General features: G+C 46.6%; 2 protein-coding genes across 2 annotated transcripts; one reads left to right on the top strand and one right to left on the bottom strand.

Annotated features, from left to right (window-relative positions):
* Positions 1-10,977: 10,977 nt before the first annotated feature.
* On the bottom strand, positions 10,978-11,767 carry ATP5IF1 (ATP synthase inhibitory factor subunit 1). The gene is made up of 3 exons (XM_059830677.1): positions 11,675-11,767; positions 11,484-11,596; positions 10,978-11,277 (listed from the first exon to the last, which is right to left on the bottom strand). Exons 1-3 carry the CDS (start codon positions 11,765-11,767, stop codon positions 11,136-11,138), a joined length of 348 nt encoding a protein of 115 aa, XP_059686660.1. The 3' UTR covers positions 10,978-11,135.
* Positions 11,768-12,218: 451 nt separating this feature from the next.
* Positions 12,219-24,029, top strand: DNAJC8 (DnaJ heat shock protein family (Hsp40) member C8). The gene is made up of 9 exons (XM_059830868.1): positions 12,219-12,293; positions 13,477-13,578; positions 14,991-15,047; positions 17,009-17,075; positions 17,720-17,814; positions 19,357-19,428; positions 20,603-20,694; positions 21,672-21,747; positions 23,251-24,029. Exons 1-9 carry the CDS (start codon positions 12,225-12,227, stop codon positions 23,371-23,373), a joined length of 753 nt encoding a protein of 250 aa, XP_059686851.1. The 5' UTR covers positions 12,219-12,224; the 3' UTR covers positions 23,374-24,029.
* The last annotated feature ends 262 nt before the right edge of the window (positions 24,030-24,291 follow it).

Here is a 24,291-nt window from a genome sequence, read left to right as displayed (position 1 = left end):
GCGGGCCTCGGCGCGGCACTCTCCGCCCGTGGTGCTTCTCCTGCTGCTGGGCGAAGCCGTCTGGGGCCCGGCGGGCTCTGTTGGAGTCGTGTCTAGCTGGGAGCCAGCCGGTGCTGGGGCTGGTCGCTCTCTACAACTACCTGAAAGGGGGTTGTGGTGAGGTGGGTGTTGGTCTCTTCTCCCAAGTGATGAGTGACAGGACTAGAGGAAATGGCCTCAAGTTGCGCCAGGGGAGGTTCAGGCTAGGTATTAGGAAAAAGTTCTTTACTGAGAGAGTGGTGAAACACTGGAATAGGCTGCCCAGGGAGGTGGTAGAGTCACCCTCCCTGGAGGTATTCAAGGAGCGTGTGGATGTGGCATTGTGGGATGTAGCTTGATGGACATGGTGCTGTGTGGTGTTGGGTGGGTTGTGGCTTCTTGTTGTTGTGTGGCGTGGGTTTTGTTTTGGTTTTTTTTTGGTTTTTTTTGTTTGGTTTTTTTTTTTTTTTCCAGGTTGGACTCGATGATCTTACAGGTCTTTTCCAACCGTAGTGATTCTGTGTGATTCTGTGATTCTGGTCGCGGTTGGCCTTCGGGCCTGGAGCGGAGAGGGGAGGGGTGTGTAGGGGCAGCGGGAGCTGCGGTTCAGGTCCTTCTCTGGGCATCGTGTGAGGGACTCTGACGTCTGGGCCTGCTGTTCCGTAGTTAATCTGTGATTCAGTGTAACTTGCCTGCTTGTTCAGGCTCTTGATGAGTGCAGACTTGATGCAATAAATACATAAGTCTGGGGGAAATCAGCTTGTTGGCACCGATGGTGTGGCACTATCTTCATCTCCTTATCCTGCCGTTGTATGACATGAAAGTAAATGCGTGCTTGATTGGGCCGAACTCAGTCCCAGAGTACCACATTGAAGTGAATCCAGACATGTGTGTATATGCAGGTATGTGTGTGTATATATACGGTCATGTGAACTGTCCCTCTTGAGTCTGGTAAAGAAATAAAAGTAGCTGCCATACTCTCAGAGAAGGTTCTTCCCAGAGTTTAACCACAAAATGACTCTCCTGAACACCTGCATGCATCTGCATGGTGTGTTAATTATGTCTGTGTCCATCACTGTTAATGTGGAGCATGGGTAAAAATTGTATGTGTTACCAGATGTAAATAAAAGAAGCTTTTTGATCCAGAAATCTGAAGCAAACTCGTACAGATACTGGAGGTGTTCAGTCTATCTTGCTGAACCTGTCTGGTGGCAGACATGCTGCTTCTCTTGTGAAATTTTCACTGCCTCTGTGACTTCCCTCTCCAGGTTTGGCAGTAGTGACAGCTCCTCTTTGCTGAATGAGGAGTCTACTGTGGCATAAAGATGGAAGGAGATAGACTTGTTCATTGCCTTATCCATTTAAGTTCACTGCAGCAGTTTATTTTACCAGGAGTTAAGAATGATAGGTTTAAGGAGTTCTTGCAGCACAAAAATTGAGAGGAATTGAGGGATCTGAGCGTCTGTTCCTTTAGTGGTGCTTAATAGATGTCCTGCAAAGCTCTTAAATATTTTATAATATAGTATCCAGGAGTGAAATATGGAGTATACCGAGATATCTCCTGTCAGCTGGCAACTGAACGTGATGAGACTATAGCAAAATGTATATTGAGGTAGGTATGCTTCAGGCAGTGTAATCATTTCTGTTGTTGAGCACTACCAGATCTTATAGCAGGAAGGTTCCTAATGTACTAATTGCCAAAATAAAAGCCGTGATGGTATTGCTGACACTTTCTTATCTGTTCTGCACTGGTATTTCCCAAGCCCCTTGTGGGTAATTAATTATATGCAGATAGTTGTGAGTATTAGCAGGCTGTGTGTTTTGGGGGTAGGGCTTTTTTTGCTGGTTCTCATTTCCTACTGAAAATCAAATTGATTTTGTGTTAAGCCTGATATTTTTTTGCCAGTACAGGACTTCAGCACGCTATTTTTCTGCTAAGAGATTAATAATTTAAGCAATTCATAAATTGGTGTTCATAAGATAGAATTTGTAATTAACCATGGATTAACTCTAAAGCTGCCACTCTTCCACCCCACATTCTTTAAGAGGATTTTAAGTGCTATTTCTTTTTCACTGGAATATCACTTACACTGAAATTACTTCCCTTATAATACTGGTTCCATCAAGCAGTCTAGTGGATATTTTTTGCTATGTTGAGGTTTATAAGCTTGATTCACATGACAATAGAACACTTGTTACACTGAGAAAAATAGTTTGAAAATCCTCTGCTGTGTGCTGCAGACTGCACATACATTGTCTGTAATGGGCCCAAGTGAATTCTGACATGAAGGCTCATCTGTGTCCTTCAGTACATCTGCAGTTGTCTGCCTATGCCAGCTGGGCACAAGTTGTTCGTTTTGAGTGAATCATGCTGCTCTTTGTCCGCAGTTGAAGGTGGTCCTTTCCTTCCATTTTTACTTCTGGATGTTCTTGCCCTCCATGTTTTGGGGGTTTACCACCCTTCCTTTCTACAAGCAAGCTCTGCTCTGCTATTATTCTCTGGGTGCTTGACTGTTGAAGGCAGCAGGACATCAGAAGAAGGTATCTTCTGTTGTATGGCCATTTGGTATAAAGGTGCCAGAGCTTAAGGCTGGCTGTAGACCTCAGGCCTTTGGCTTACAGACCAGGTTCTGTTACATCACTCCAGAATATCTGCAGCTACTGCCACCCTACCTTCTGCATGTGCTTTGGCAGCCACTTTGCTCTTTGGTCTCATGCTCCATACAATAGCCTCGGCTCAAAATGATCTGAACGTTGAACACCTCTAGACAGGAACAAGCTATAGCCTGCAGGTAGTAGGGTTAGTGTAGTGCCAGATAGCAAGCTGAGCCTGAAAGGAGGTCCTAGATGCTCTGGGACAAAGAGTAACTTTAAATTTTGGCTTGAGTTTTCAATTTTAATTTTTGCTAGAAAATCCGGGAATGATACTAGTTACAGCTCTCTCTGGTTGGAACTAAACAGATACACACAAGACCTGATTTAGTCCTGGGCCAAGGCAAGGCAGAACAAAAACCATCTTGGAACCAAGGACAAGGTTAATCTCTGCTGCAGAGAGCTGGCTTGAATCAGTCTGGGAGGGCAGGCAACAAGTTCCGCTGCCTCATGAACATGCAGAAGGTTATGGTGTCCCTGCAGTCATCAGCTGGTAACAAAGTGGAGAGGTGAGGCTGTGGCTCCTAGCAGTGAGGCTGCCTTTGCTTTTCTGATTCCTTCAGCACCCAGGAACCCCTGGATGCTGCAAGGGAGAAAGGTGAACATACCTATTAGCGCACAGAGTAAAAGAGGTGAAGGGATCAGGCTTTTCAGCAGCTGTATGTGTTTACCCTGTGACCTGTTGGCATTTTCCTACTGTCTTAATGGCCAGAGGTTGAGTTTTGCTGAGGGTCAACATGTTCCTATCAGTCTGCCACTCCTCTCTCAAGCTTGCTCTGAAGTTCCTTTGTTTCCACATCAGTGGCAAGCTGACAGTTGATTCTGCTGTAGCTTGTGTGTGAGCTATTAGCATATATATGGAATATGACATTTTCCGGTGCTTTAGACTTTTTATTCTGACCAATTATCAGTGCAGCTATTATAGATAATGTGTCGTGGATGTGCCTGCCTCCAGCAAACATCTCGCTCTCTGGTGCTCTATACGCAGCTCTCCTCACGTGTTTGCTGAAGCCCAGGCTTCCAGTGAGAGGAGGTTTGTCTTAAAAAAAATCTACAGGCTTTATTTATCAGTGAGGAACTTTCTGAAAGCACCCTGTGTGTTCCACCCCTCTAAAGCAAGGAAATGCTCAGGAAAATTTCTGCCTACAGAGGCCATGCTGCTGTTATTACCATGTTATTTTTTGCACATACGTTTATTTTGCTTTACACAGAACCAGCTTTTTTGATTTTGGGAAAACAGAAGTATATGCTTTGTCTTTGTCCTACTTCATTCCCCTTGTCTGCTCTGGAGTGGGGAGGACTAGCACGATGTTGTGGTTTAACCCCAGCTGGCAACTAAGCACCACACAGCTGCTCGCTCACTCCCCCCTGCTGCAGCAGGATGGGGGAGAGAATCGGAAAAGTAAAAGTGAGAAAGCTTGTGGGTTGAGATAAGAACAGTTTAATAGATGAAATAAAATAATAATAATAAAAATCATAATGGAAAGGAAAATAACAACAACAACAAAAACTAAAACCCAAGAAAGACAAGTGATGTGAATGAAAACAATCGCTCAGTACCCTCCACCCGATGCCCAGCCTGTCCCCAAGCAGCGGTCCCCCGGCCAGCTTTCCCCCTAGTTTCTATACTGAGCATGACATCATATGGTATGGAATATCCCTTTGGTCAGTTGGGGTCAGCTGTCCTGGCCATATTGCCTCCCAACTTCTTGTGCACCCCCAACGTACTTGCGGGTGGGGTGGGATGAGGAGCAGAAAAGGCCTTGACTCTGTGTAAGCACTGCGCAGCAGTAACCAAAACATCCCTCCCTTAACACTGTTTTCGGCACAAATCCAAAACACAGCCCCATACTAGCTGCTATGAAGAAAATTAACTCTATCCCAGCCAAACCCAACACACATGACAAAAAAGCTCAAAGAGACCAGACTGGGCAAACAGGGTATCCTGCATTAAAACCAGCTTGCTAAAGATCTTGGATATATTACTTTCCTCTCTTGTCACTTCTCTCCCACCCCTCAGCCAAGGATTCTTGGCAATTTCCATCACATTTGTGTAGGATGCAGTACAAAGTGCCTTGGGAAGAAACTTCTGTTTGCTGCAGCAGTAATCACCAGCTCGGTTTTAGGTGACAAAAGTGCACTTTTCCTGCTTCTGCAGTGGCCAAGCGATGTTGGGCCATGATGTATAGGGGCAAGGTATGGAGAGAGGATCTGGGGGTAAGGAAGGAAATGTATCTCATTGAAATGTAAAGGCCACTCCAAGAAGTTAAGCTTTGTCTTTGTGAATCTGTGCTGTAGGTGGCTGTTGAGAGTTAGGGTGTTGTGAACAGGGTCAGTCCAACCCCAAGGAACAATCAAATGACGAGAAAGCACCAGAGCTGGCGGGGAAGAGAGGAGAATCCCTTCCTTTGTGTACCCCTGTGCCCATGCGACAGGGGGTGTCTATTCATGCCATCAGCCATTCCAGAGCAATTGAGGAAACCCAGAACAAGCTCCTCTATGGCCTGTGATCAGTTAAGCGCCATCCTTGCAGCCTTACCAGCCTCAAACATCAGCTTTGGGTTCTGGTTGCTCTGCACCAAAACCAGCTGGCAGTTTGTAGCTACTGATTTCCAAAAGACAAGTGAGCCCTGTCCTGCAGGTCACACTGGACTGAGGGGGAGTTCTGGGAAGGTCTCTAGACAGCTCGTACCTTCTTCACCCCCCCAGCGATCACGTCAGGTCTGAGGTGTAATCCTGTTTTGCTCCTCAGCACTCCTGCTCTGAACTTGAGTTCTACAGCGAACTGCAGGCACTGAAGTGGCCGCAGTCTGTAGCTGGCATCTCTTCATCTACTGGCCCTGGAAGTGGGTGACTGAACCCCAGATAAACTGCTTGCTCCTAGTCACACAAATGCTCATGTAATTTGTGTTGTGGTTTAACTCCAGCTGGCAACTAAGCACCACACAGCTGCTCGCTCACTACCCCCCAGCGGGATGGGGAAAAGAACTGGAAAAGTAAAAGTGAGAAAGCTCATGGGTTGAGATAAGAACAGTTTAATAAAGGAAATAAAATAAAATTATAATAATAATAAATTGTAATGAAAAAGAAAATAACAACAAAAAAAAAAGAGAAATAAAACCCAAGAAAGACAAGTGATGCAAATGAAAACAATTACTCAGTACCCTCCACCCGATGCCCAGCCTGTCCCCAAGCAGCGGTCCCCCGGCCAGCTTTCCCCCTAGTTTCTATACTGAGCATGACATCATATGGTATGGGATACCCCTTTGGTCAGTTGGGGTCAGCTGTCCCGGCTGTATCCCCTCCCAACTTCCCGTGCACCCCCAACCTACTTGTGGGTGGGGTGGGGTGAGGAGCAGAAAAGGCCTTGACTCTGTGTAAGCACTGCGCAGCAGTAACAAAAACATCCCTGGATGATCAACACTGTTTTCGGCACAAATCCAAAACACAGCCCCATACTAGCTACTATGAAGAAAATTAACTCTACCCCAGCTGAAACCAGTGCAATTTGTCCAAAGCCCTACGGCATTGCAGTGCACTCCAGGATACCAAACCCTGTTGGTGAAACATCCATCAGACCAAATGCAGTCATCTTAAATCATCTCCACCTTCTTGTAGCTGAAATACTTCTGGTAAGAGGTCTGTCTGTAACTCAAGCTCAAATATCTTTTGCATTTACCTGTCTTGTGTTTTTCATCACAAGCACTGTCAAAGGAGCTGCAGAACAAACCCGTTACAAGCTTTCAAGCTGGTGCTATTGCCATATTGCATTCCACTTGGAAGAAAAACCTTATTAAAGCATCCCAGATCCAGTATACTCACCTGTTGTGGGTTAATGCTGTATCATAAGAATACAAGCAACATCCATCTATGTCATTTGGTAACTTACTGCAGAGACTGACAGTTCAAACTTCAATAGAAGAAAAAACACCTCTGAAGAGATGCACTGATGGTGAAACTACACAAAACAAGATGATTTAACATCTCCCTTGCCAAAAGGCAGAAGTTCCCCTCGAACATTTACCTTGAACCACCTTTGCTACTGATCAGACACTACACAAACTCATTCTTCTTGCTAACCCCAGGGAAGAAGGAAAGACATTCCTGCAGTTGATACCGTGTATAATAGGTTTTAACGAGCAGCAGAACTAGCGCAAGAAAAGGGACGGGGTGCTGTGGCCAGGACTGGGGTGTTGGGAGCTCTTGTAGGAGCGCGGTTGCTCGCAGAATTGCCCCTGGTAAAGAGTCAGTGCAGGAGTTGGGGTATGTGAGGTGCTGGTGATTTCTAGAGACAAGTTCAGGAGAGGGGTCTTCTGCTAGGCAGAGAGATTTGCACCACCAAGGAAATAAAACAGTGCCTGTTAACTAGGAATGGCCAGAGCATCACCCGCATTAAACTAAAGCAAACTGGTTTCAGGGAGATTTAGGTTATTGGAGCTCCCTGGGAGAAGAGGTCAGTGGGGAAACCTCATCACGAGGACAAACTGAAGAGGTGCTACCCAAGGCATTAAGGTTCACAGCCAAGAGGAATCCCTGGTAGGAGGATGGCTGCAAAATCAATTATCATGCTAGCTGGATAAAAATAGAGACCTTTCTAATTTAAGAAAGGTAATTTCAAGAGATGGGAGAAGACTGCTCCTGCCGTCCGTCCGTCCGTCCGTCCGTGTGTGTGTGTGTGTGTGTGTGTGTGTGTCCGTCCCCGTTACTTCTGGTGATTTTGGTACTTTTGGACTCCGCAAGCCATTCAACTTGCTAACCTAGCAAAAGATTAATTGGGCTCAGAACAAAAATGCAGGCTGGTGAGATAACAGGCTGAATGACTCCCTCACGAGTCCAACACACCCGAGACAGTGAAGGGGAGAAGTGGTGGAAGCAGGAGGGAGACGGCAGCATCATTAATCCGTTCAGCTTCTCCAGCAGCCATCATCTGTGGGCATGGCTTTATAATCATCATGTGCCAGTCAAACCGCTGCTGAAAGGGAGTTCTCTCCCCAGCCCACTTGCTCGGTCAAGATCTACAGCTGCCTGTCCTCGTCCTGTGTACTTCCATTGTCATAACCTCATAAAAGTTCAGGATGACTGCAAAGAACTGAATTAACTAGACTTTCCTCTCCAGAAAATGGGATGGGTTTATGCACACGTGATAAGGGACCAGCACATCTACCAGTGTAGAAGCCCCCCTGAAACTTGCGCAAAGTTCACAGAATCACAGAATCACTAAGGTTGGAAAAGACCTGTAAGATCATCAAGTCCAACCACCAACCAACACGACCACGCCCATTAAACCATGTCCCACAGTGCCACATCCACACATTCCATGAACACCTCCAGTGATGGTGACTCCACCACCTCCCTGGGCAGCCTGTTCCAGTGTTTCACCACTCTCTCAGGGAAGAAATTTTTCCTAATATCCAGTCTAAACCTCCCCTGGTGCAACTTGAGGCCATTTTCTCTTGCCCTATCACTTGTCACTTGGGAGAAGAGACCAACACCCACCTCACCACAACCCCCTTTCAGGCAGTTGCGGAGAGCAATGAGGTCTCCCCTCAGCCTCCTCTTCTCCAGACTGAACAACCCCAGCTCCCTCAGCCGCTCCTCATCAGACTTGTGCTCCAGACCCCTCACCAGCTTCGTCGCCCTTCTCTGGACACACTCCCGCACCTCAATGTCCTTCTTGTAGTGAGGGGCCCAAAACTGAACACAGCATTCGAGGTGCAGTCTCACCAGTGCTGAGTACAGGGGCACGATCACCTCCCTCCTCCCGCTGGCCACACCATTTCTGATACAGGCCAGGATGCCGTTGGCCTTCTTGGCCACCTGGGCACACTGCTGGCTCATCTTCAGCCGGCTGTTGACCAATAACCCCAGGTCCTTTTCTGCGGGGGAGCTTTCCAGCCACTCGTCCCCAAGCCTGTACCGTTGCATGGGGTTGTTGTGACCCAAGTGCAGGACCCGGCACTTGGCCTTGTTGAACCTCATACAGTTGGCCTGGGCCCATCCATCCAGCCTGTCCAGGTCCCTCTGCAGAGCCTTCCTGCCCTCAGCAGATCAACACTCCCTCCCAACTTGGTGTTGTCAGCAAACTTGCTGAGGGAGCACTCGATCCCCTCATCCAGATCATCGATAAAGATATTAAACAAGACCAGTCCCAAAACTGAGCCCTGGGGGACTCCGCTTGTGACCGGCTGCCAACTGAATTTGACTCCATTCACCACAACTCTCTGGGCTCGGCCGTCCAGCCAGTTTTTTACCTAGTTGAAACATGAGGAAAGAGAGACGTGTTTCAGAGAGCGCTGGTGGGCAAGAAAGCTCTCTGCTGTGTAGCAAGATACTGTACCACACACCTGAACTCCTGGGGACTTCAGAGAGTTTGCCACACCTCTCCCGGTGGCACGGTAGGTGATAGCAGTCCAAATCACAACACTCTCACAGAGTCTCACAGCAAATCACCTCTCCCTTACAGGCTCTCGGGCAGAGGCTCTTCAGCTGAGCTTCCATGGCATAGTTAAGATTTCAGTGGTGCACAAAAATGTAGAGTAAATCACTGAGTAAATCATACCATATCATCGCATCCAGGGAAGTGGTGGAGTCACCCTCCCTGGAGGTGTTCAAGGAATGTGTGGACGTGGCACTGCGGGACATGGTTTAGTGGGCATGGTGGTGTTAGTTGATGGTTGGACTTGATGATCTTACAGGTCTTTTCCAACCTTAGTGATTCTGTGACAAAGCCATGAATTTAAGCCCTCATCTGCTCCCTTCACAATATAAAGTTGTCCTAATATTTATTTCAGCTATTCCATAGTCCACTGTAGCTGCAATGCCAAGAAATTGGTCTTCAATGGGGACATCTCACTAGTGACTCCACAGCTTTTGGGGGAGGCCAACCAGCTGACACGAATAAGAAAAAGATTTTTAAATGGGTAAAAACAAAACAGGTCAATAGCATATTGCTTTTCATGACACAGTTCTTCCCACTGGGTTTCATATCCCTAGGGAGGTGGAGAGGGGGAGATATTAATATTTTTGGCTCAGGTCAATTGGCCCTAACTAAAAAGAACAAACCCCACAGACAGATCTACACACAACTTCTGCACAACTTGCTGCAACACTGTCTCCCACAGGCTGAGCAAAGCCAGGCGATGACATACTTCACAGCACGGCCTCTCTCTTCCACGGCTGATCACGTGGATGACACTTTCATCAAATGAGTTTTTAAGGGCATGGACTCTTCATTAGTGTGATAGTGCTGTCATTTACTCTGCAGACAAGACGTACCATTAGCTGCAACGTTCCTCAGGTAAGAGTGGCCCAAGGGGAGCAGCTGGCTGGGGATGTGAGTTAACGCAGGGGAAACTGGGACACCTTCAGACACCAGTCACACCCTTGTCAAAGCACTTCCTACATCAAAGGCTCCGATTTGCCTCCCGCTGTTTCAGACAGGGCAGTTCCAGCCACTTACCCCCACCCAGCTTCACCACAACACTTCGCGGTGTAGTGCAACCTACTGTAAACTGGGTGGCTTTTACCAGTGGTAGAAATAAAGCCTGTTCAGGCAGATTTACAGACACGACAGTGCAGGCGTGGAAGGAAAGGCTGTTTTCTTACCCGCCCATTCTCATCACATAAAATCCCCTTCCTGTTGGGGCTTAGTGCAGTAAGGCCACACTTCAGCAGGCCACTTGCCATATGTTTCATGATTGATTTCTTGTATTAAAATTGCAAAAGTGACTGAACCTGCATAAAATAAATCTTAATCCATCCTTCTTTGGAAAGAGACTTAGATAAGAAACGTCGAGAAACTAGAGACAGAAAAAAACCACCATTGGGTAATTAAAGTCTTTGCAGAAAAACAACATTCACGTAGAAGTCAGGAGCTCCCCTGTCTTGCTCCAGGAACTTGCACCACCACAGGTGAAATCACCATGACTTAGAATAGTATTTTTCTCTTCCAGTTTATAGCATTAAACATTTAAGTGCAACAAGATAACCTTACTTTTCATAGATACTCTGATAGTTCAGGGGGGAGATGGCTCTCCACTATACCACAGTGAAGGTTTTCTCGAGACAAAAGTTGTTTCTCTGTGAAGGGGTCTCTACACAGGTACCATTTTTTCCCCCAACTTCTCTTGCAGCTTGAACTGTTAAGTTAGCCCACTAAGTACGAATGGTCATTTGTTTCAAATGAATCTAAAGAAAATAGCAAAGTTATGTACAGGGCTGCTACTCAAGATTCTATCCTTCCTTTTGGAAGAAGAATGAAGTTTAAAACCAGACCGTGGATTTTTTTTTCCTTCATTAAACAGTTACTGAGCAGAAAACAGAGACCGAGTAGTTTATTTGACATTGTTGCAGACCACAGTGTAATTGGATGAATTTGGATTATGTTGGCCAAAGCATATGAAGTCTTCAATGCCGTTTTACACCACAATCAGTATTGGCCATACACATTCAACAACAGCATCAGCTTAGTCATCGTCTTTAAGCTTCTTGATCTTATACTTATGACGCTCGATTTCTTTCTGCAGACGCTCTATCTCTTTCTTGTGGTGATCGATCTCTTCCTCATGGTGCTTCCGTAAGGCAGAGAGCTGCTCCCGCTCCTTCTCCCTGCAAGACAGCACGGCACGAGCTGCGGCACCCCGCACGCCCGGGGGCCCGGCAACCCTTCAGCGCGGGGCGGGCTGCAGGAGGGGGCGGCTGCGGGCGAGGCCGGCAGAGGCCCGGCGCCAGGCCGCGCTGCCGAGCCCTGCGGCGGCTCCGCGGCGGGGGGAGCGGCGTGTGCGAGCCCCCAGGCCCCGCCGCACCCCGCTCACCTGAAGTACCGCTCCTCCTCGGCCGCCTGCTTCTTCCCGAAGGCGCCCCCGGCCTCGCGGATGGCGCCGCCGCCGCCGCCGCCCTTCCCGGCGCCTTTGCCCAGTTCGCCCAGCTGCGGGGAGAGACGACGGTGAGCGCGGAAGGGACAGACGGACAGGCACCCCCGGCCCCCCCGGCCCGCCACGCCCACCTGGTCGGCGCCCGAGCCCGAGCTCCAGCGCTGCTGCTGCGCCAGGAGGGCCCCGCGCAGGCCGCCCCGCGCCGCCGCCGCCACGGCCGCCATCGCCCGCCTGCCCTTGGAGCGCCGCGCGGACGAGACCCGCCCCCCAGGGCGGGGCCGCAGCCAGCCCGCCGCGTCACGGCCCGCGCATGCGTAGCCTTCGCTCCCACGCCCGCCCTCCTCCGGCCCGGGCGGCTGTGGCAGCTGCGGCCCGTACGGCCCCCGCCCGCGCGCCTCCCCCCCCCCCCCCCGCCGACTGCGCCGCGCTTCCCTGGCCCGCGGCCCGGCGGGAGCTCCCCCGGGAGGGGCGGCGGACCAGCCCGGGCTGTCTCGTGCCCTCGGGACGCGCCCCCGCTGTCCGGCCGCGGGGCGCCGGGCGGCGGGGGGAGGGGTGGGCAACGGGGGGGCGGGGCCTGTTGCTATGGCGCGCGCGGCGGTCACGTGTCGAGGGGCGCCGCCCGCCCCGCCGGCTTCAGCGCCGTGCTCACGTGCGCGCGCGCGGGGTCACGTGGTGCTGGCGATGGCGGCGGCGGGCGAGCCCGGGGCGGGGGGCGCCGCCGAGGAGGCGTTCCTCACCTTCTACAACGAGGTACCGGCGCCTCGGCGCCGCTGAGGCGGCGGGCGGCCCCGCCCCCCCCTCCCCCCCGGGCCCTGCCCGCCGGCGGCCTCTCCTCTCAGCGCCGGGGCCTGGCGGGCCGCGCGGCGCCTCGCCCGGCCCGGCCCGGCCCGGCCGCCCTGAGGGGAAGGCGCTGGGCCCCGAGCCCGGCCCTGGCGGGCCCTGGGGCTGCCCCGGGCCGCTGGCGGGTGGGAGGGCGGGGCGGGCGAAGCCGATGGCGGTGCTGGGCGGGGGGCGAGCGAATGGCCGGGGTGGGCGAGCGGCAGGTGCCGGCGGGTTCGTGCTCGGGCCGGGGCGTCCGGGCCTTCCCCGGGCTCGCAGCCGCCGGCCCCGTGGCGTCTCCCGCCCTCCGAAAAGCCGCTGTTGTGGCTGGGGGAAAGAGCCGAGCGTTCAGCCCCCGTCTCGCTCCCTCGGATAAACCTGGTGAGAGTTGCGCACTCCGCGGTCTCTGAACATAACCTTCCGCTGTGCTCCACTGCTTGGCCTTCTTGTGGACAAACTGTCATTTGGGAAGGTGCGTGGGGCCCCTTTCCCTCAGCCTGTGCTAGTCTCTGTTACTTCCTGCACAGCTTGGATGTGATTATCTGAGCCTGCCTGCAGAAAGGTAGTGCCACTTTGGTGGATGCTTATTCCTTCAAATAAAGGTGAACGTTACATGTAAATGCATGGTTGGTTTGGCTTAGTACTGGAAAGAACAAAAAATAAACTGAACTGAACTAAATAACCTGTGGTCAGAATGAAGTGGACTTGTATACTTGCACTGCGGTCATTTAATGTGTTTAATGGGCTATCCCGCCAACAGTGGGTTAAAAGCAATAGTGCTGTAGGTTTCCAAGGAATCACGATGACAGTGCTGGTGTAGGAGCAAAGTGAGGGGAAAAGCCACAGCTGTTGAGCAAGCTGTAGGAGAGACAGGCAGAGGTGCTTTCTAGGGTCTTTTATAGTTAAAATGTAATGTTAAAAATACTGTCATGCCGTAGAAAAGGCTAGAAAATGTGCTCTGCTAGTGTTTGAGTAAAATAACTAGAGGCTTGGGATGAGCAAGAGGTATTGTGAACTGTAGTACCGGATCATGATGACTGATGTAGTCATTACATGGGAAAACAGGTAAGCATATTGTGATGGTCAGTTAATATAGGTCTCTCTTGTTCTTCAGGTAAAGCAAATTGAAAAGCGAGACTCTGTTTTAACATCAAAAAACCAAATTGACAGGCTGACACGACCTGGATCTTCCTATTTCAACTTGAACCCTTTTGAGGTTAGTTTGAACATTTTCTCCTCCCTTTTGACTTGGTATACCAACTTCCAGATTTACTGGATATTTGTTTCAGTAAAAAGAAAGGAAAAAATTCGCTAGACATAGATTACTGTGCAGAAGGTTTACAGAAGACAGAAGGATGGTGTATAGGTGCTCACTCTCTTTTTCACTGGCAGGCGCAAACTATGTTATTTTGAGATGTTTCCCTCTACCACTAGGAGATTTGGCAGATTAATGCTAGGTGCTTTCTGAATGAGGACATAACAGCTACAAGTGGCATGCTTGTCAGGTTCTGTTCTGAGCACTCTTGGCATTCTTAGTTGTATCTTTTATTTTGGATGTTTGTCCCACTGAACTTGCGTAGTGCATAGAATGAGAGAAGGACTGTCAGTGCTCACACTAATGAGCAATCTTTGAGGAGTCACTGGAAAATGGATAATTCCCTTGCACATTATATAGTTTGATTTCAGTTGCAGTCAGTTATAAAGTCTTAATGAGTATGAAAGCCTGAGGAAGACAGTAAATAAAATGATCTGGTGTTGATCTGGAGCTGGCATTTCCCATGTGTGTTTCTTCCTGATATCATCTTCACCTGCCTTTTCAAAGCCTCAGGTGCTTTTTGTAGTCTCAGTTTAGGGCTGGTCAGCCAGATCAGTCGGCAGATTCACCTTGATGCTGTTCAGTGCTGTGTAGATCTTAGTACTTGATTTGGAGAGTAAATTAAGAAAGCCATTTAGAAGTAGACTGTAGCTTTCCTGTGAGAGAACTGGGGTTTATTTACAGATTCTTAGTGTCAGACCAGCATGCATCTGCATTGAGTAGGCTCACTTGTTGTCTTAGGACTTCTGTTCAGTAAATTAATTCACAAAAGAGCTCCTAAACTCTGCCACATTCCTAAAGATCAGTATGTAGACAAGTAGGCTAGTTCATGGAAATCAAACCATAAAACTCTTCTGTCTTCTTTCAAAACGATAAAGTGAATAAATTCTTATGAAGTACTATGTTTCTTGCCCAAAGTTCCCAGTTATGAATGATCCAACAGTGTCCCAAAGCCACCATATGCTTCCATTTCTGCCAAACTAAGCGTTGCTACAGGACTGGTTGAAAGTTTAGACCAATTGTGGCTATTTAGGGATGGCAGCTGTCTACATGAGACTTGAGTGTGGAATGAACACTGGCATAGTCAGAGGAATCTGGCATTGCTAAAAGTAGAATGTCCCAAACATAGTGACTCTTAAAATGTTTCTGTTTTACTAGGTGAAAATTCATGTCCTGAAGCAGCTCCCTGAGGGGGGGGAGCTTTCTGGTGTTGTGTCTGTGTGCCAGTGAACCAAGCGTTCAGAGCTTGCTGCCAGTAACATGAAACATGGGGAGTAACATCAAACTTGCTCTGCTCTCATGCTCTCTTTTAGGTACTGCAGATGGATCCTGAAGCCACAGATGAAGAGATAAAGAAAAGATTCCGGCAGGTATTTGGCTTTTGCATTTGAAGCCTCTGGAAGGAAACTAGAAGCTCTGTAGAGATGGTGCAGCTGTGCTTAGGAACAAGAAAAATGGTGGTAAAGCTGTATCTGGGTAGAGGAGTAGCCATTGTGGGAAGAAACACATAGAACAGTCTTTGTATCAACAAGAAGAGAGCTGCAGAAGTGTCCCTGCTCCATGCATGGTATGCTTCTTTGCCTGTAAAGTGTGTGATGAGGCAAACTGATATGCCCGTGTATAATCAGCTTATTGAACTTTAGTTCAAAGAGAATGTAAAAATTTGTCAGAAATTAAGAGCTGAGAAAAGATATTTTTCTCAAACATATGGACTTGGATACAGAAGTGTATTTTCTGTGAGGTTTCTTTAAGAATTCCAGCAGTCATTTTTGGTGACTGGGTTACTTGGAACAGCAGCAGCCCTGCTCACTGACCTGTCTGCATTGCCCCATGCAACGCCGGAAGCATTACCCCGGATTTACTCTGCTGACAGATCTGCAGAAGAAATTTGAATTTAATCAGTGCATGCAGCAAAGAAACACAATATTTGCAGCACTGTAGCCTCCCACCTGAATTAGCAGTGTAAACATCAGGAGCTGTCTTTAGGCAGGAAGCTGTGCTGGCTGACAGAGGAACATGCCTGCCAAGTTGGTGATGGGATATGGGCTACTTCTGTATGTGGGAAGTGGGAGGATAACCTTTTAGACTGTTGCTGACTTCTCAGTTCTGCAGATCAATAAACTGGGTCTGTCTTAGCTTTAGGTTGATGGAATACCACAGGGAAATGTTTTGAAGTCAATGTGATGAAATGAAAAAGTGCATGGAATTGTGTATTGAAGAAGTCAAACACCTAAATACAGAATGTGGAACAGCCAACAGAAGGAAAAAAATCATTGACTGTAGCAAATCACAGAGTAAATCAGCAGCATGCCGCTCTTTAGGACCACAGGCAAACCTTTTTCCTGTGAATTAGCAAATGCCATGTGTAGAGTTCAGGAAGTAATTATTTTGCATTCTTTGGCACTGATGCAATTTCAGTTGCCGCACTGTGACTGGTTTTGAACATTATACTAGGAAAGATGCAGATAAACTAGAAAGTCCATAAGCAACAACAAAAATAGGAGGTATGAAAAAAAGAATGCCATATGGGAAAGGTTTGAAAGAACTTTCTCTGGAAAAGAAAGGTAGAAAACATGTGCTTTCCAGCCCATTTAAGGTTGGCCTAAAGATGGTAGCAGTCAATGTCCTGTTTCTGCTATATAGGGACTACAGAAAGGAGTTTTCTTAACTTTCAGTAAAGGAGCCTAAGGAAAAGCTTACCTGCTCTTTTAAATATTTTGACAGCCTTAGGGATGCTGGAGAACTTCCTGGGAGACGTTGTTGAGTAAAATGTAAACTTCGGTTGAGGATGATCAAGAAGCCAGCACTGAAAGCTGTTGCTGGCCCTCCCCTTCCACTGGTAAACTTTCAACAGGCCCACCAACACCTGCGCTCTGCGCTTGCCTCAACTCTTAAAGGTCCCAACATCCTCTCGCTCTCCTTCTCGCTCTCTCCAGAGCCCATCACAGAAATTGCAAACATCCAGCGATTGTTCCTACTCTAAAGATGTCAGCACTGAAAGCTGTTCATTCTTAAGACCAAGGATACAAAACTTCGGTGACATGGGGGTTCATATCGACCCTAGGCACTGCAGGTGAAGGGTGTTTATATTGTTCTGTACATCCCAAGCTGCAGCTTTTGTCAGACAGCCTGTTTATTACAGGAATTGTATTTGATTTACAGGCTTTTACTGATGCATACTTCTACATCTTGTCAGCTCATCTGTCTGTGTACAAAGGAATGTGATCCCCTGCGATTCTTTCTATCTGAGACCATTTCCCTCCTCTGACAAACATCTTTCAAGTGTTCATCATTTACAATGATCTTGATAGTAAGATCCTTTCTCTTGCAGTTGTCAATATTGGTGCATCCAGACAAAAATCAAGATGATGCAGATAGAGCCCAGAAGGCGTTTGAAGGTAATGCTTTCACCCTTTCTCTGGGCTGGTGTATGGTAGTACTTGTACTGCTATTTTTCTGTAGCTGGTTTAAATGTTTATTAGGGGTGGAGGCCCCGCTGACTGGTGGAACTGCTGTAGAGGCGCTTTAGATGGGGGACATGCATGGGATGGCATTTCAGCAGAAGATTTCACTAGGTGGCGGTATTCTCATTGCCAGTTTGGGAACAAACAAGTCCGTGAAGTTTTGAGATTGTTCAAGAAAAACTGTTTAACCCATGCATTAGATTTTATTCAAAGACCCTACGACAGAAGTAATGTGATGGGTTTACGTGTATGGTTTGCATTACGGTGAGGCGTTATGCACCTTAAACTTACCTCATGCCCTTTAACTAAATCACTTGGTAGGACTAACACACTCAGCCTGTTAACTCCAAAAGGTGTCTGACAGTTTCTGCCATCACTGTACCCCAAATCTCATTTGACTAATCATGATATCACTTACCTAGATATATTAAAAAAAACCCCAACAAAACCAACAAAAAACAACCAAACAAAACCCCCCAAATTCCACAAATCAAAATTTGTGTGGTCAACAGGTAGCAACCTTGTGATGCCTTGTGGATGTGACTACTGCTGCTATTAATGTTGATGCTTTTTGTTAGCTGTAGATAAAGCATACAAGTTGCTGCTAGATCAGGAGCAAAAGAAGAGGGCCTTGGATGTGATACAGGCAGGAAAAGAATATGTGGAACACACTGTAAGTATTACATAGGAACATCCAGGGGTGGGGGTGAGTGGTAATCAGTCCTTTGTAATTTTGCTTTTTGGTACACCTGATGCATGTTTAGGTCATTAAAAAGTGAGTTGAGCAAACCTCGTAATGAGTGCAGGTGGACGCTGAGCTCTTCAAGGCATGAACAAATGTGCTTTGTCCAAGACTGCTGTTGAGCTCAGTGCAAGATAATTCAGTGAAATTCAGCACTTGAAATAATTAGGTCAGACCACATGATCTGACCTAAATATTTTTTTCAAATCTGTGAATGAATGATGCTCTTCAAATGTGTGTGGGTGGAAGAAAATAGGTGGTGGCAGCAGGAGACTGGGAAGTTTTGGGGAAAATAACCTATAAGATAAGAAAAGGAGCTTGGATTGCATTGGCCAAGAATTTAGGTGAGTGATGAGGCTGGATTAAAACACAACAAGCTTGAGAAAGCAGATGATACAGAAGAACTCAGATACTCTAAACCAAGGAACGCTTTATGTTCTGCTTGTTGTTATTAGTCTTTTGAATATTACAAAGCAAAATAAACTTCCTGCTGGTTTGGATGGTGTATAGTGGATATGAATGTATCTTAAAAACAAGCAAACAAAAAACAACAAAGGGATTGTGTTGAATGAATAGTATCTAACATAGTATTTTTAATTACTACAGTCCATGTGATATTGATCTTGTGTGTGTTTATCTGGACCTAGGACCAGGAAGTTTTGGTCTAAAATCGTCGTAGAATCATAGAGTGGTTTAGGTTGGAAGGGACCTTAAAGATCATCTAGTTCCAACCCCCCTGCCATGGGCAGGGACACGTTCCACTAAACAAGGTTGCTCGAAGCCCTGTCCAACCTGGCCTTGAACAATTCCAGGGTTGGGGCATCCACAACTTCTCTGGGCAACCTGTTCCAATGCCTCACCACCCTCATGGTGAAGAATTTCTTCCTAATATCTCATCTAAATCTACCCTCTTTCAGCTTAAAGCCATTACCCCTTGTCCTATCGCTACAGGCCCTTGTAAAAAGTCCCTCTCCAGCTTTCTTGTAGGTCCCCTTCAGGTACTGGAAGGCTGCTAGAAGGTCTCCCAGGAGCCTTCTCCAGGCTGAACAACCCCAACTCTCTCAGCCTGTCCTCATAGGAGAGGTGCTCCAGCCCTCTGGTCATCTTTGTGGCCCTCTGGACTCGCTCCAACAGGTCCATGTCCTTATGTTGTGGGCCCAAGAGCTGAACGCGGTACTCCAGGTGGGGTCTCACGAGAGCAGAGTAGAAGGGGAGAATCGCCTCCCTCGACCTGCTGGTCACGTGTCTTTTGATGCAGCCCAGGATACGGTTGGCTTTCTGCACTGCTGGCTCATGTTGAGCTTCTCGTCAACCAACATCCCCAAGTCCTTCTCAAACATCGATCCAAATCAAGAACTTACTGTCATCTAGAGTTCTTCCCACACAGTGGAGTAGGAATGCAGAATTACTTGGATACAATTATGTAAGTCCTATAAAACTTTCTAGGCTCTTATTTTTGTTCTTAATCTTCAGGTGAAAGAAAAAAAGAAGCAGTTGAAGAAGGATGGAAAACCTCCTATTGTAGAAGAGGATGATCCTGAAGTTGTAAGTCTGTTCAGAGAAACTGAGGAGTACAATATGTGTTTCAATGAATTAAGAGTTAAAACCGGTACGGAAGTATTTGTTAGAGTTGTTAGAGTGTTGTAAATCCTTAAACTTACAGAAGAACAAATTCTGATAAGCCACTGTACAGTACCATGCGTTGGGTAATACCCATATATTTTAAAAAATAGTTTAACTGTAGTGTAAAGAGTAAATATATTAAGAGATTATATAGATCAAAATACCTGATTCTTTTCTTGGAGCAAGTCTTCATTGCTTCTGCATCATGCAGTCTTTTTTGAATTGAATTTATTGTTGTATTCTGAATGCTGGAACTGTGGCGTTCTTGTGGTCAGCAGAGGCATATATAGAACCCACTGCAGCATGTCTAAAATGTGTTCTTAGTGACATTTTGTAGTAAGAGCTGTTTCGGCTGTTTCTTCCATATAGCACTTGAGGATAGATGTGCTGTGCTGCAACAAGTCACTTTTATTAAAAAAGGCATGACATAACTTAGTTCTTCTTACCTGGTTTCTAGTCTGAAGAAGTCAAGTGATATTAGAGGCTTTAATAGAATCATAGATGATTACCAAACACTGACATTATTAGTCTTACTGTTGTCAACTTTTTTTTTTTCCTACAAAGTGATTTTTTCCTCTTGATATCAGCACAGTAATCCCATAACCATCTTATTTGCCATTGATTTTCAAAAGTCTCTTGCTGTTCTTTAATAATGATGTTTGTCTTAAGTATACTGATATTTCTCCTGGAAAGCCAATGCTAGATTTTACAACACGTCAAGAAGATCTGCTGGGAAATTACTATCTAAACAGTGACCATTTTGCCTTTTTTTGTCAAATGTAACATTGCAAGACTTAACAGAAAAATAAGAGAGCTTGAAATGAACAGTTCTGTTTAGGCACAGCTTCATGAATACAAATGAAAATGAGACTAATATGAGGCTAATAAGTATTTGTTTCCTGGCGTCAGGGCCAGAATATAATCAGCAGTGTTTTGTACCCTTTCCTGTGCCGCTGCTATTGACTACTGTCAAGGCAGGATATAGGGTTATGTGGGCATACATATGCTTCACGTTCTTTTTATGGTTCTTATGTAAAACAGACTTCTCTAACTGTGTTAATGGGCATTATTTTAAGACTGGATTTGTGTTTTACAGTTCAAACAAGCTGTATACAAACAGACGATGAAGCTCTTTGCTGAACTGGAAATTAAGAGGAAAGAAAGAGAAGCTAAAGAAATGCATGAAAGGTATGAGCAGCATTCTGCTTGTGCAGTTCAGGCTCCTTTTCCCCCCTCATGCTTCCGCAGAGAAGATAAGGAATCATAGAGTCTTAGAAAAGTCTTAAGTTGGAATGCACATTTGGAGATCATCTGGTCCAACCTCTTGCTGAAAGGAAGGCCTTGGATTAGATTAACAAGGGGTCCCATCAAGCTGACTTCCAGTGATGTAGATTCCACCACTTCCCTGGGCAACCTGTGGGTTGTAGAGCTCTGTGCTTGAGAAGCGCAAACGGGAAACTTGCCCTCCTGTATTTCAGACATTGATATATTTGGTATGCTTGTACACTCTTATGTGTATACATGGAGGCCAGCCAAAACAGTGAAATGGTGACACATTTCTGCATGTTGTTAGCATGCATAGAACTGATTTTTGATTTTAATTAAGTGTCAGAAATACCCTGTGGCATGTGTGATCCTGAACAATTTTAGGTGTTTTGATCACATGTTGCCTGAGCGCTCACTGTGGATGCACTTCATAGAGCGGGGTTTCTGTGCTGGTCAGCGAAGGCAGTCTGGGAGATGGTTGCAGGGCACTACTTTTGATGACACATTAAAATTAGGGGGGCAGAAATTTCATTCTTACCTTGCATACTCAAGTGTTTGTTAACTTCTCAAAATGTGTACTCTCAACAATTTTAGAGACTTATCACTAGAGTTAGGAAGGAGTCCAGCTTGTTTTGCCAAGCAAGAGAAGGTGACTCACTGATTAAGTACGTGCATGCTGTCAGTGGTGCCAGACTATCTTCTCTGCTCACTGCTTTTCCAGATTTGAAATAAAATTCTATTTGCTGCGCTATCTTAGGTGTGCGTATTTATCCCTTCTGACAAGCACTTTAATCTGCCAAGAAGTCAGAAGAGCTTTCCGAGATGTTTTGAAAGTATTACTGTGTTTCTTTAAAGTAGATGCTTGTGGGTTTATAACTTCTTTGTCACTTCCCTTCCAGGAAGCGGCAGAGGGAGGAGGAAATTGAGGCACAAGAGAAAGCTAAACGAGAGCGAGAATGGCAGAAGAACTTCGAGGTAATCAGCAGCTTAACTTACAGGATGGGCCTCAGCAATTCCTGGCCATGCTGCAGGGAATGCCCCTAGAGAGAAGAGAGACTTTTTGTCTGTAGGCGCTATAAAATAATTTAAGTAGACACTTGGTAAAAGATCCTGTGCAAGCCTGGGTTTGTCCTTGTGTGGAGAGAGGAGCCCACCAATAGGGCTTTGGTATCCCCTTTCCAAAAACAGGTCTGGTAAATCAAGGTGTAGTATTTTTCAGCTCTGTCAGCAGTTCATTCTTGTCCCTAGTCAGAAATTTGAATTGCTGCTTAGCCCAGGTCACTGGTGATCAGTAAAACTTAATCTGGCAGCTGTTCAACCACTAATGTGGACTGTTGTTGGTACTTTTCAGTCTGGTTGCTAACACTTACGGAATCTGTATCTCCCATGAATATCGGAGACCTGAATGACAATGGCTTCTCTTCGACCCTTCCACCCTGTATTCAAGGTTTAGGCGTATCAGAAGTAGCTTTGTGGTTGTTGTGCTGCTATTCTAGGGGTCAAACCTACAGCCTGCCAAAATAGTTGATCTAGCCTGTAACTCTTTCCTCGTTACGCACCAGAGGTGAAGTCTTGTGACATGCGGGGGGTGGTGGGCAGGAAAGAAGTCAGTAATGGTGTGCAGGACCTCATGAAAAGATGAGCTAGATTGTTCATTTAATCCAAAGCCAGATCCAGTCTATGTTCAAGAGGACTTTAAAAAAGAGGGTGTCTGGGAGAGAAGTGTATGACCTGGACGGGCATCCTGTGGAAAGTGGACAACTAGGATGTTACTGGAGACTCAGCTGGGAAGAGTTTATGTTCATGTGCTATATAACATGGTTATAAGAAGCTGGATATTCTGGAAAACTTGTGTAATGCTACTGTGTTTAGTGCACTATGGGTTTTGTCATGTAATGCCAGAGAGATAAATGAGTATGTCACAGGCCTTGCTGCTGGCAGAAATTCTGTGTTCTCATGCCAGAATGGCCACAGAATTTCGGTGTCATTGCTCACCGAATTGCTGTAGGGATGCAGTAAAGCATAGCAGCTGAAGAAATGTGAGCAACTATTACAAACAAATAATGATGTAAACAGGAGCTGCAGAAGTACTGATACTGCAGCTCAGGATGTGAGACAGAGTAAGAAAATGGCACGTTCTGGGCTGACAGATCAGGAACATCCATTGGAAACGAGGTTTCTTGTTTCCTTTGCACATCAGAGGATTCAGTAGACTCTAGTCAGGAGTGCACATCCCAAGCTTGTTGCTTCTGAAACAAGAAATGAGCATTGTGCTTATACTGGTGTTTGTAAGCTCACTTGTAGTTCCACTGTGCTGTGTCTGTTGCTCTGGCTCTTCTCAGTGTCTGTATGTCCTGGCTGCCAGGGTGCTACATGCTGGATAAGGGGGAAATTGCTATTGATCTCTTGACACTGGTATGTACTGCCTGTTCTCTGGCTCTTACACTTAACTCTCCATTTCCTCTCTGTTGTTCCCAGGAAAGTCGGGATGGCCGTGTGGACAGCTGGAGAAATTTCCAGGCAAATACAAAGGGGAAGAAAGAAAAGAAAAACAGGACCTTCCTGAGACCTCCCAAAGTAAAAATGGAGCAGCGTGAATGATCCTGGCAGCACTGCCCAAGTGCAGCTCCTCAGTCCCCTCCCTGCTTTTAAGGACTCATTGGCACCTAGAGTAAGAATTGCTTTTTAGTAGACTGTTTGTTTCCAGTACAATTAATTATTGGTCAAAGTATTTTTTGTACTCTGTCCATTTGAACTAGGGCCATAATATGAACTTGGCCAGGAACCCGCAACATGTAGAACACTTCGCTTAGGAGGGTCCCCGCCATTATTGCTGTCCTGTGTGTCTGCTGCCCTGTAACTTGATGTTTTGTACTTCACAGAGATTGTGCTGTTTCATGACTTCCATTTCTAGTTTGAGAGCTGAACAAAATATTGGAAATGCATCTGTACCTTTCCAGGCATCATCTTTCTCAGTAAGTTCAGCTTTGGAAAGGTCCGAACTGACTCTGGGAATCTGCTTCCAGTGCTGTGCAGTGCAGCTGACCTGCAGTTAAAGTCCTGCAGCTCCTCACTGAACTGAGTGGTGCTTGGAAGGGCCCTTCCCCCAAGGTCTGATTTCCAAACTAAAATCCCAGCTCTCAGGCTTAGAATTCTGTTAATCTCAGACCAACTGGTCACTTCCTGTAAAGGAAAAATAACTTCTCTGGATTAATAGTTAAGTTGCAATGGTCTGTATGTAAAATAAATTTTTACCCAAGTTACCGGGTTTTTTTCTTGGAATTATTCAAAAATACAATTGCAAGGGTGGGAATTGAGTGCTGGCCACTGAAATGTTGTTTGTCTTCAGCATGAACACTTCCCCTGGTAGGGGTCTGCTGTCATCCCAAAGTCTGTTCTGACTTGAATTTTGAAGTGACAGTCCTGCCGAGTGGCACCTAGGAGGACGGGTAGAGGGTATCTCTTCCCTGGATGCTGCCTGGGTGGATGCAGGCGTGCCAGCGTCTGTGCTGAAAACAG

This window comes from Gavia stellata, chromosome 29, assembly GCF_030936135.1.
Source record: "Gavia stellata isolate bGavSte3 chromosome 29, bGavSte3.hap2, whole genome shotgun sequence".
NCBI classification, from domain to species: domain Eukaryota; kingdom Metazoa; phylum Chordata; class Aves; order Gaviiformes; family Gaviidae; genus Gavia; species Gavia stellata.
This window is presented reverse-complemented; position numbering and strand designations above follow the sequence as displayed.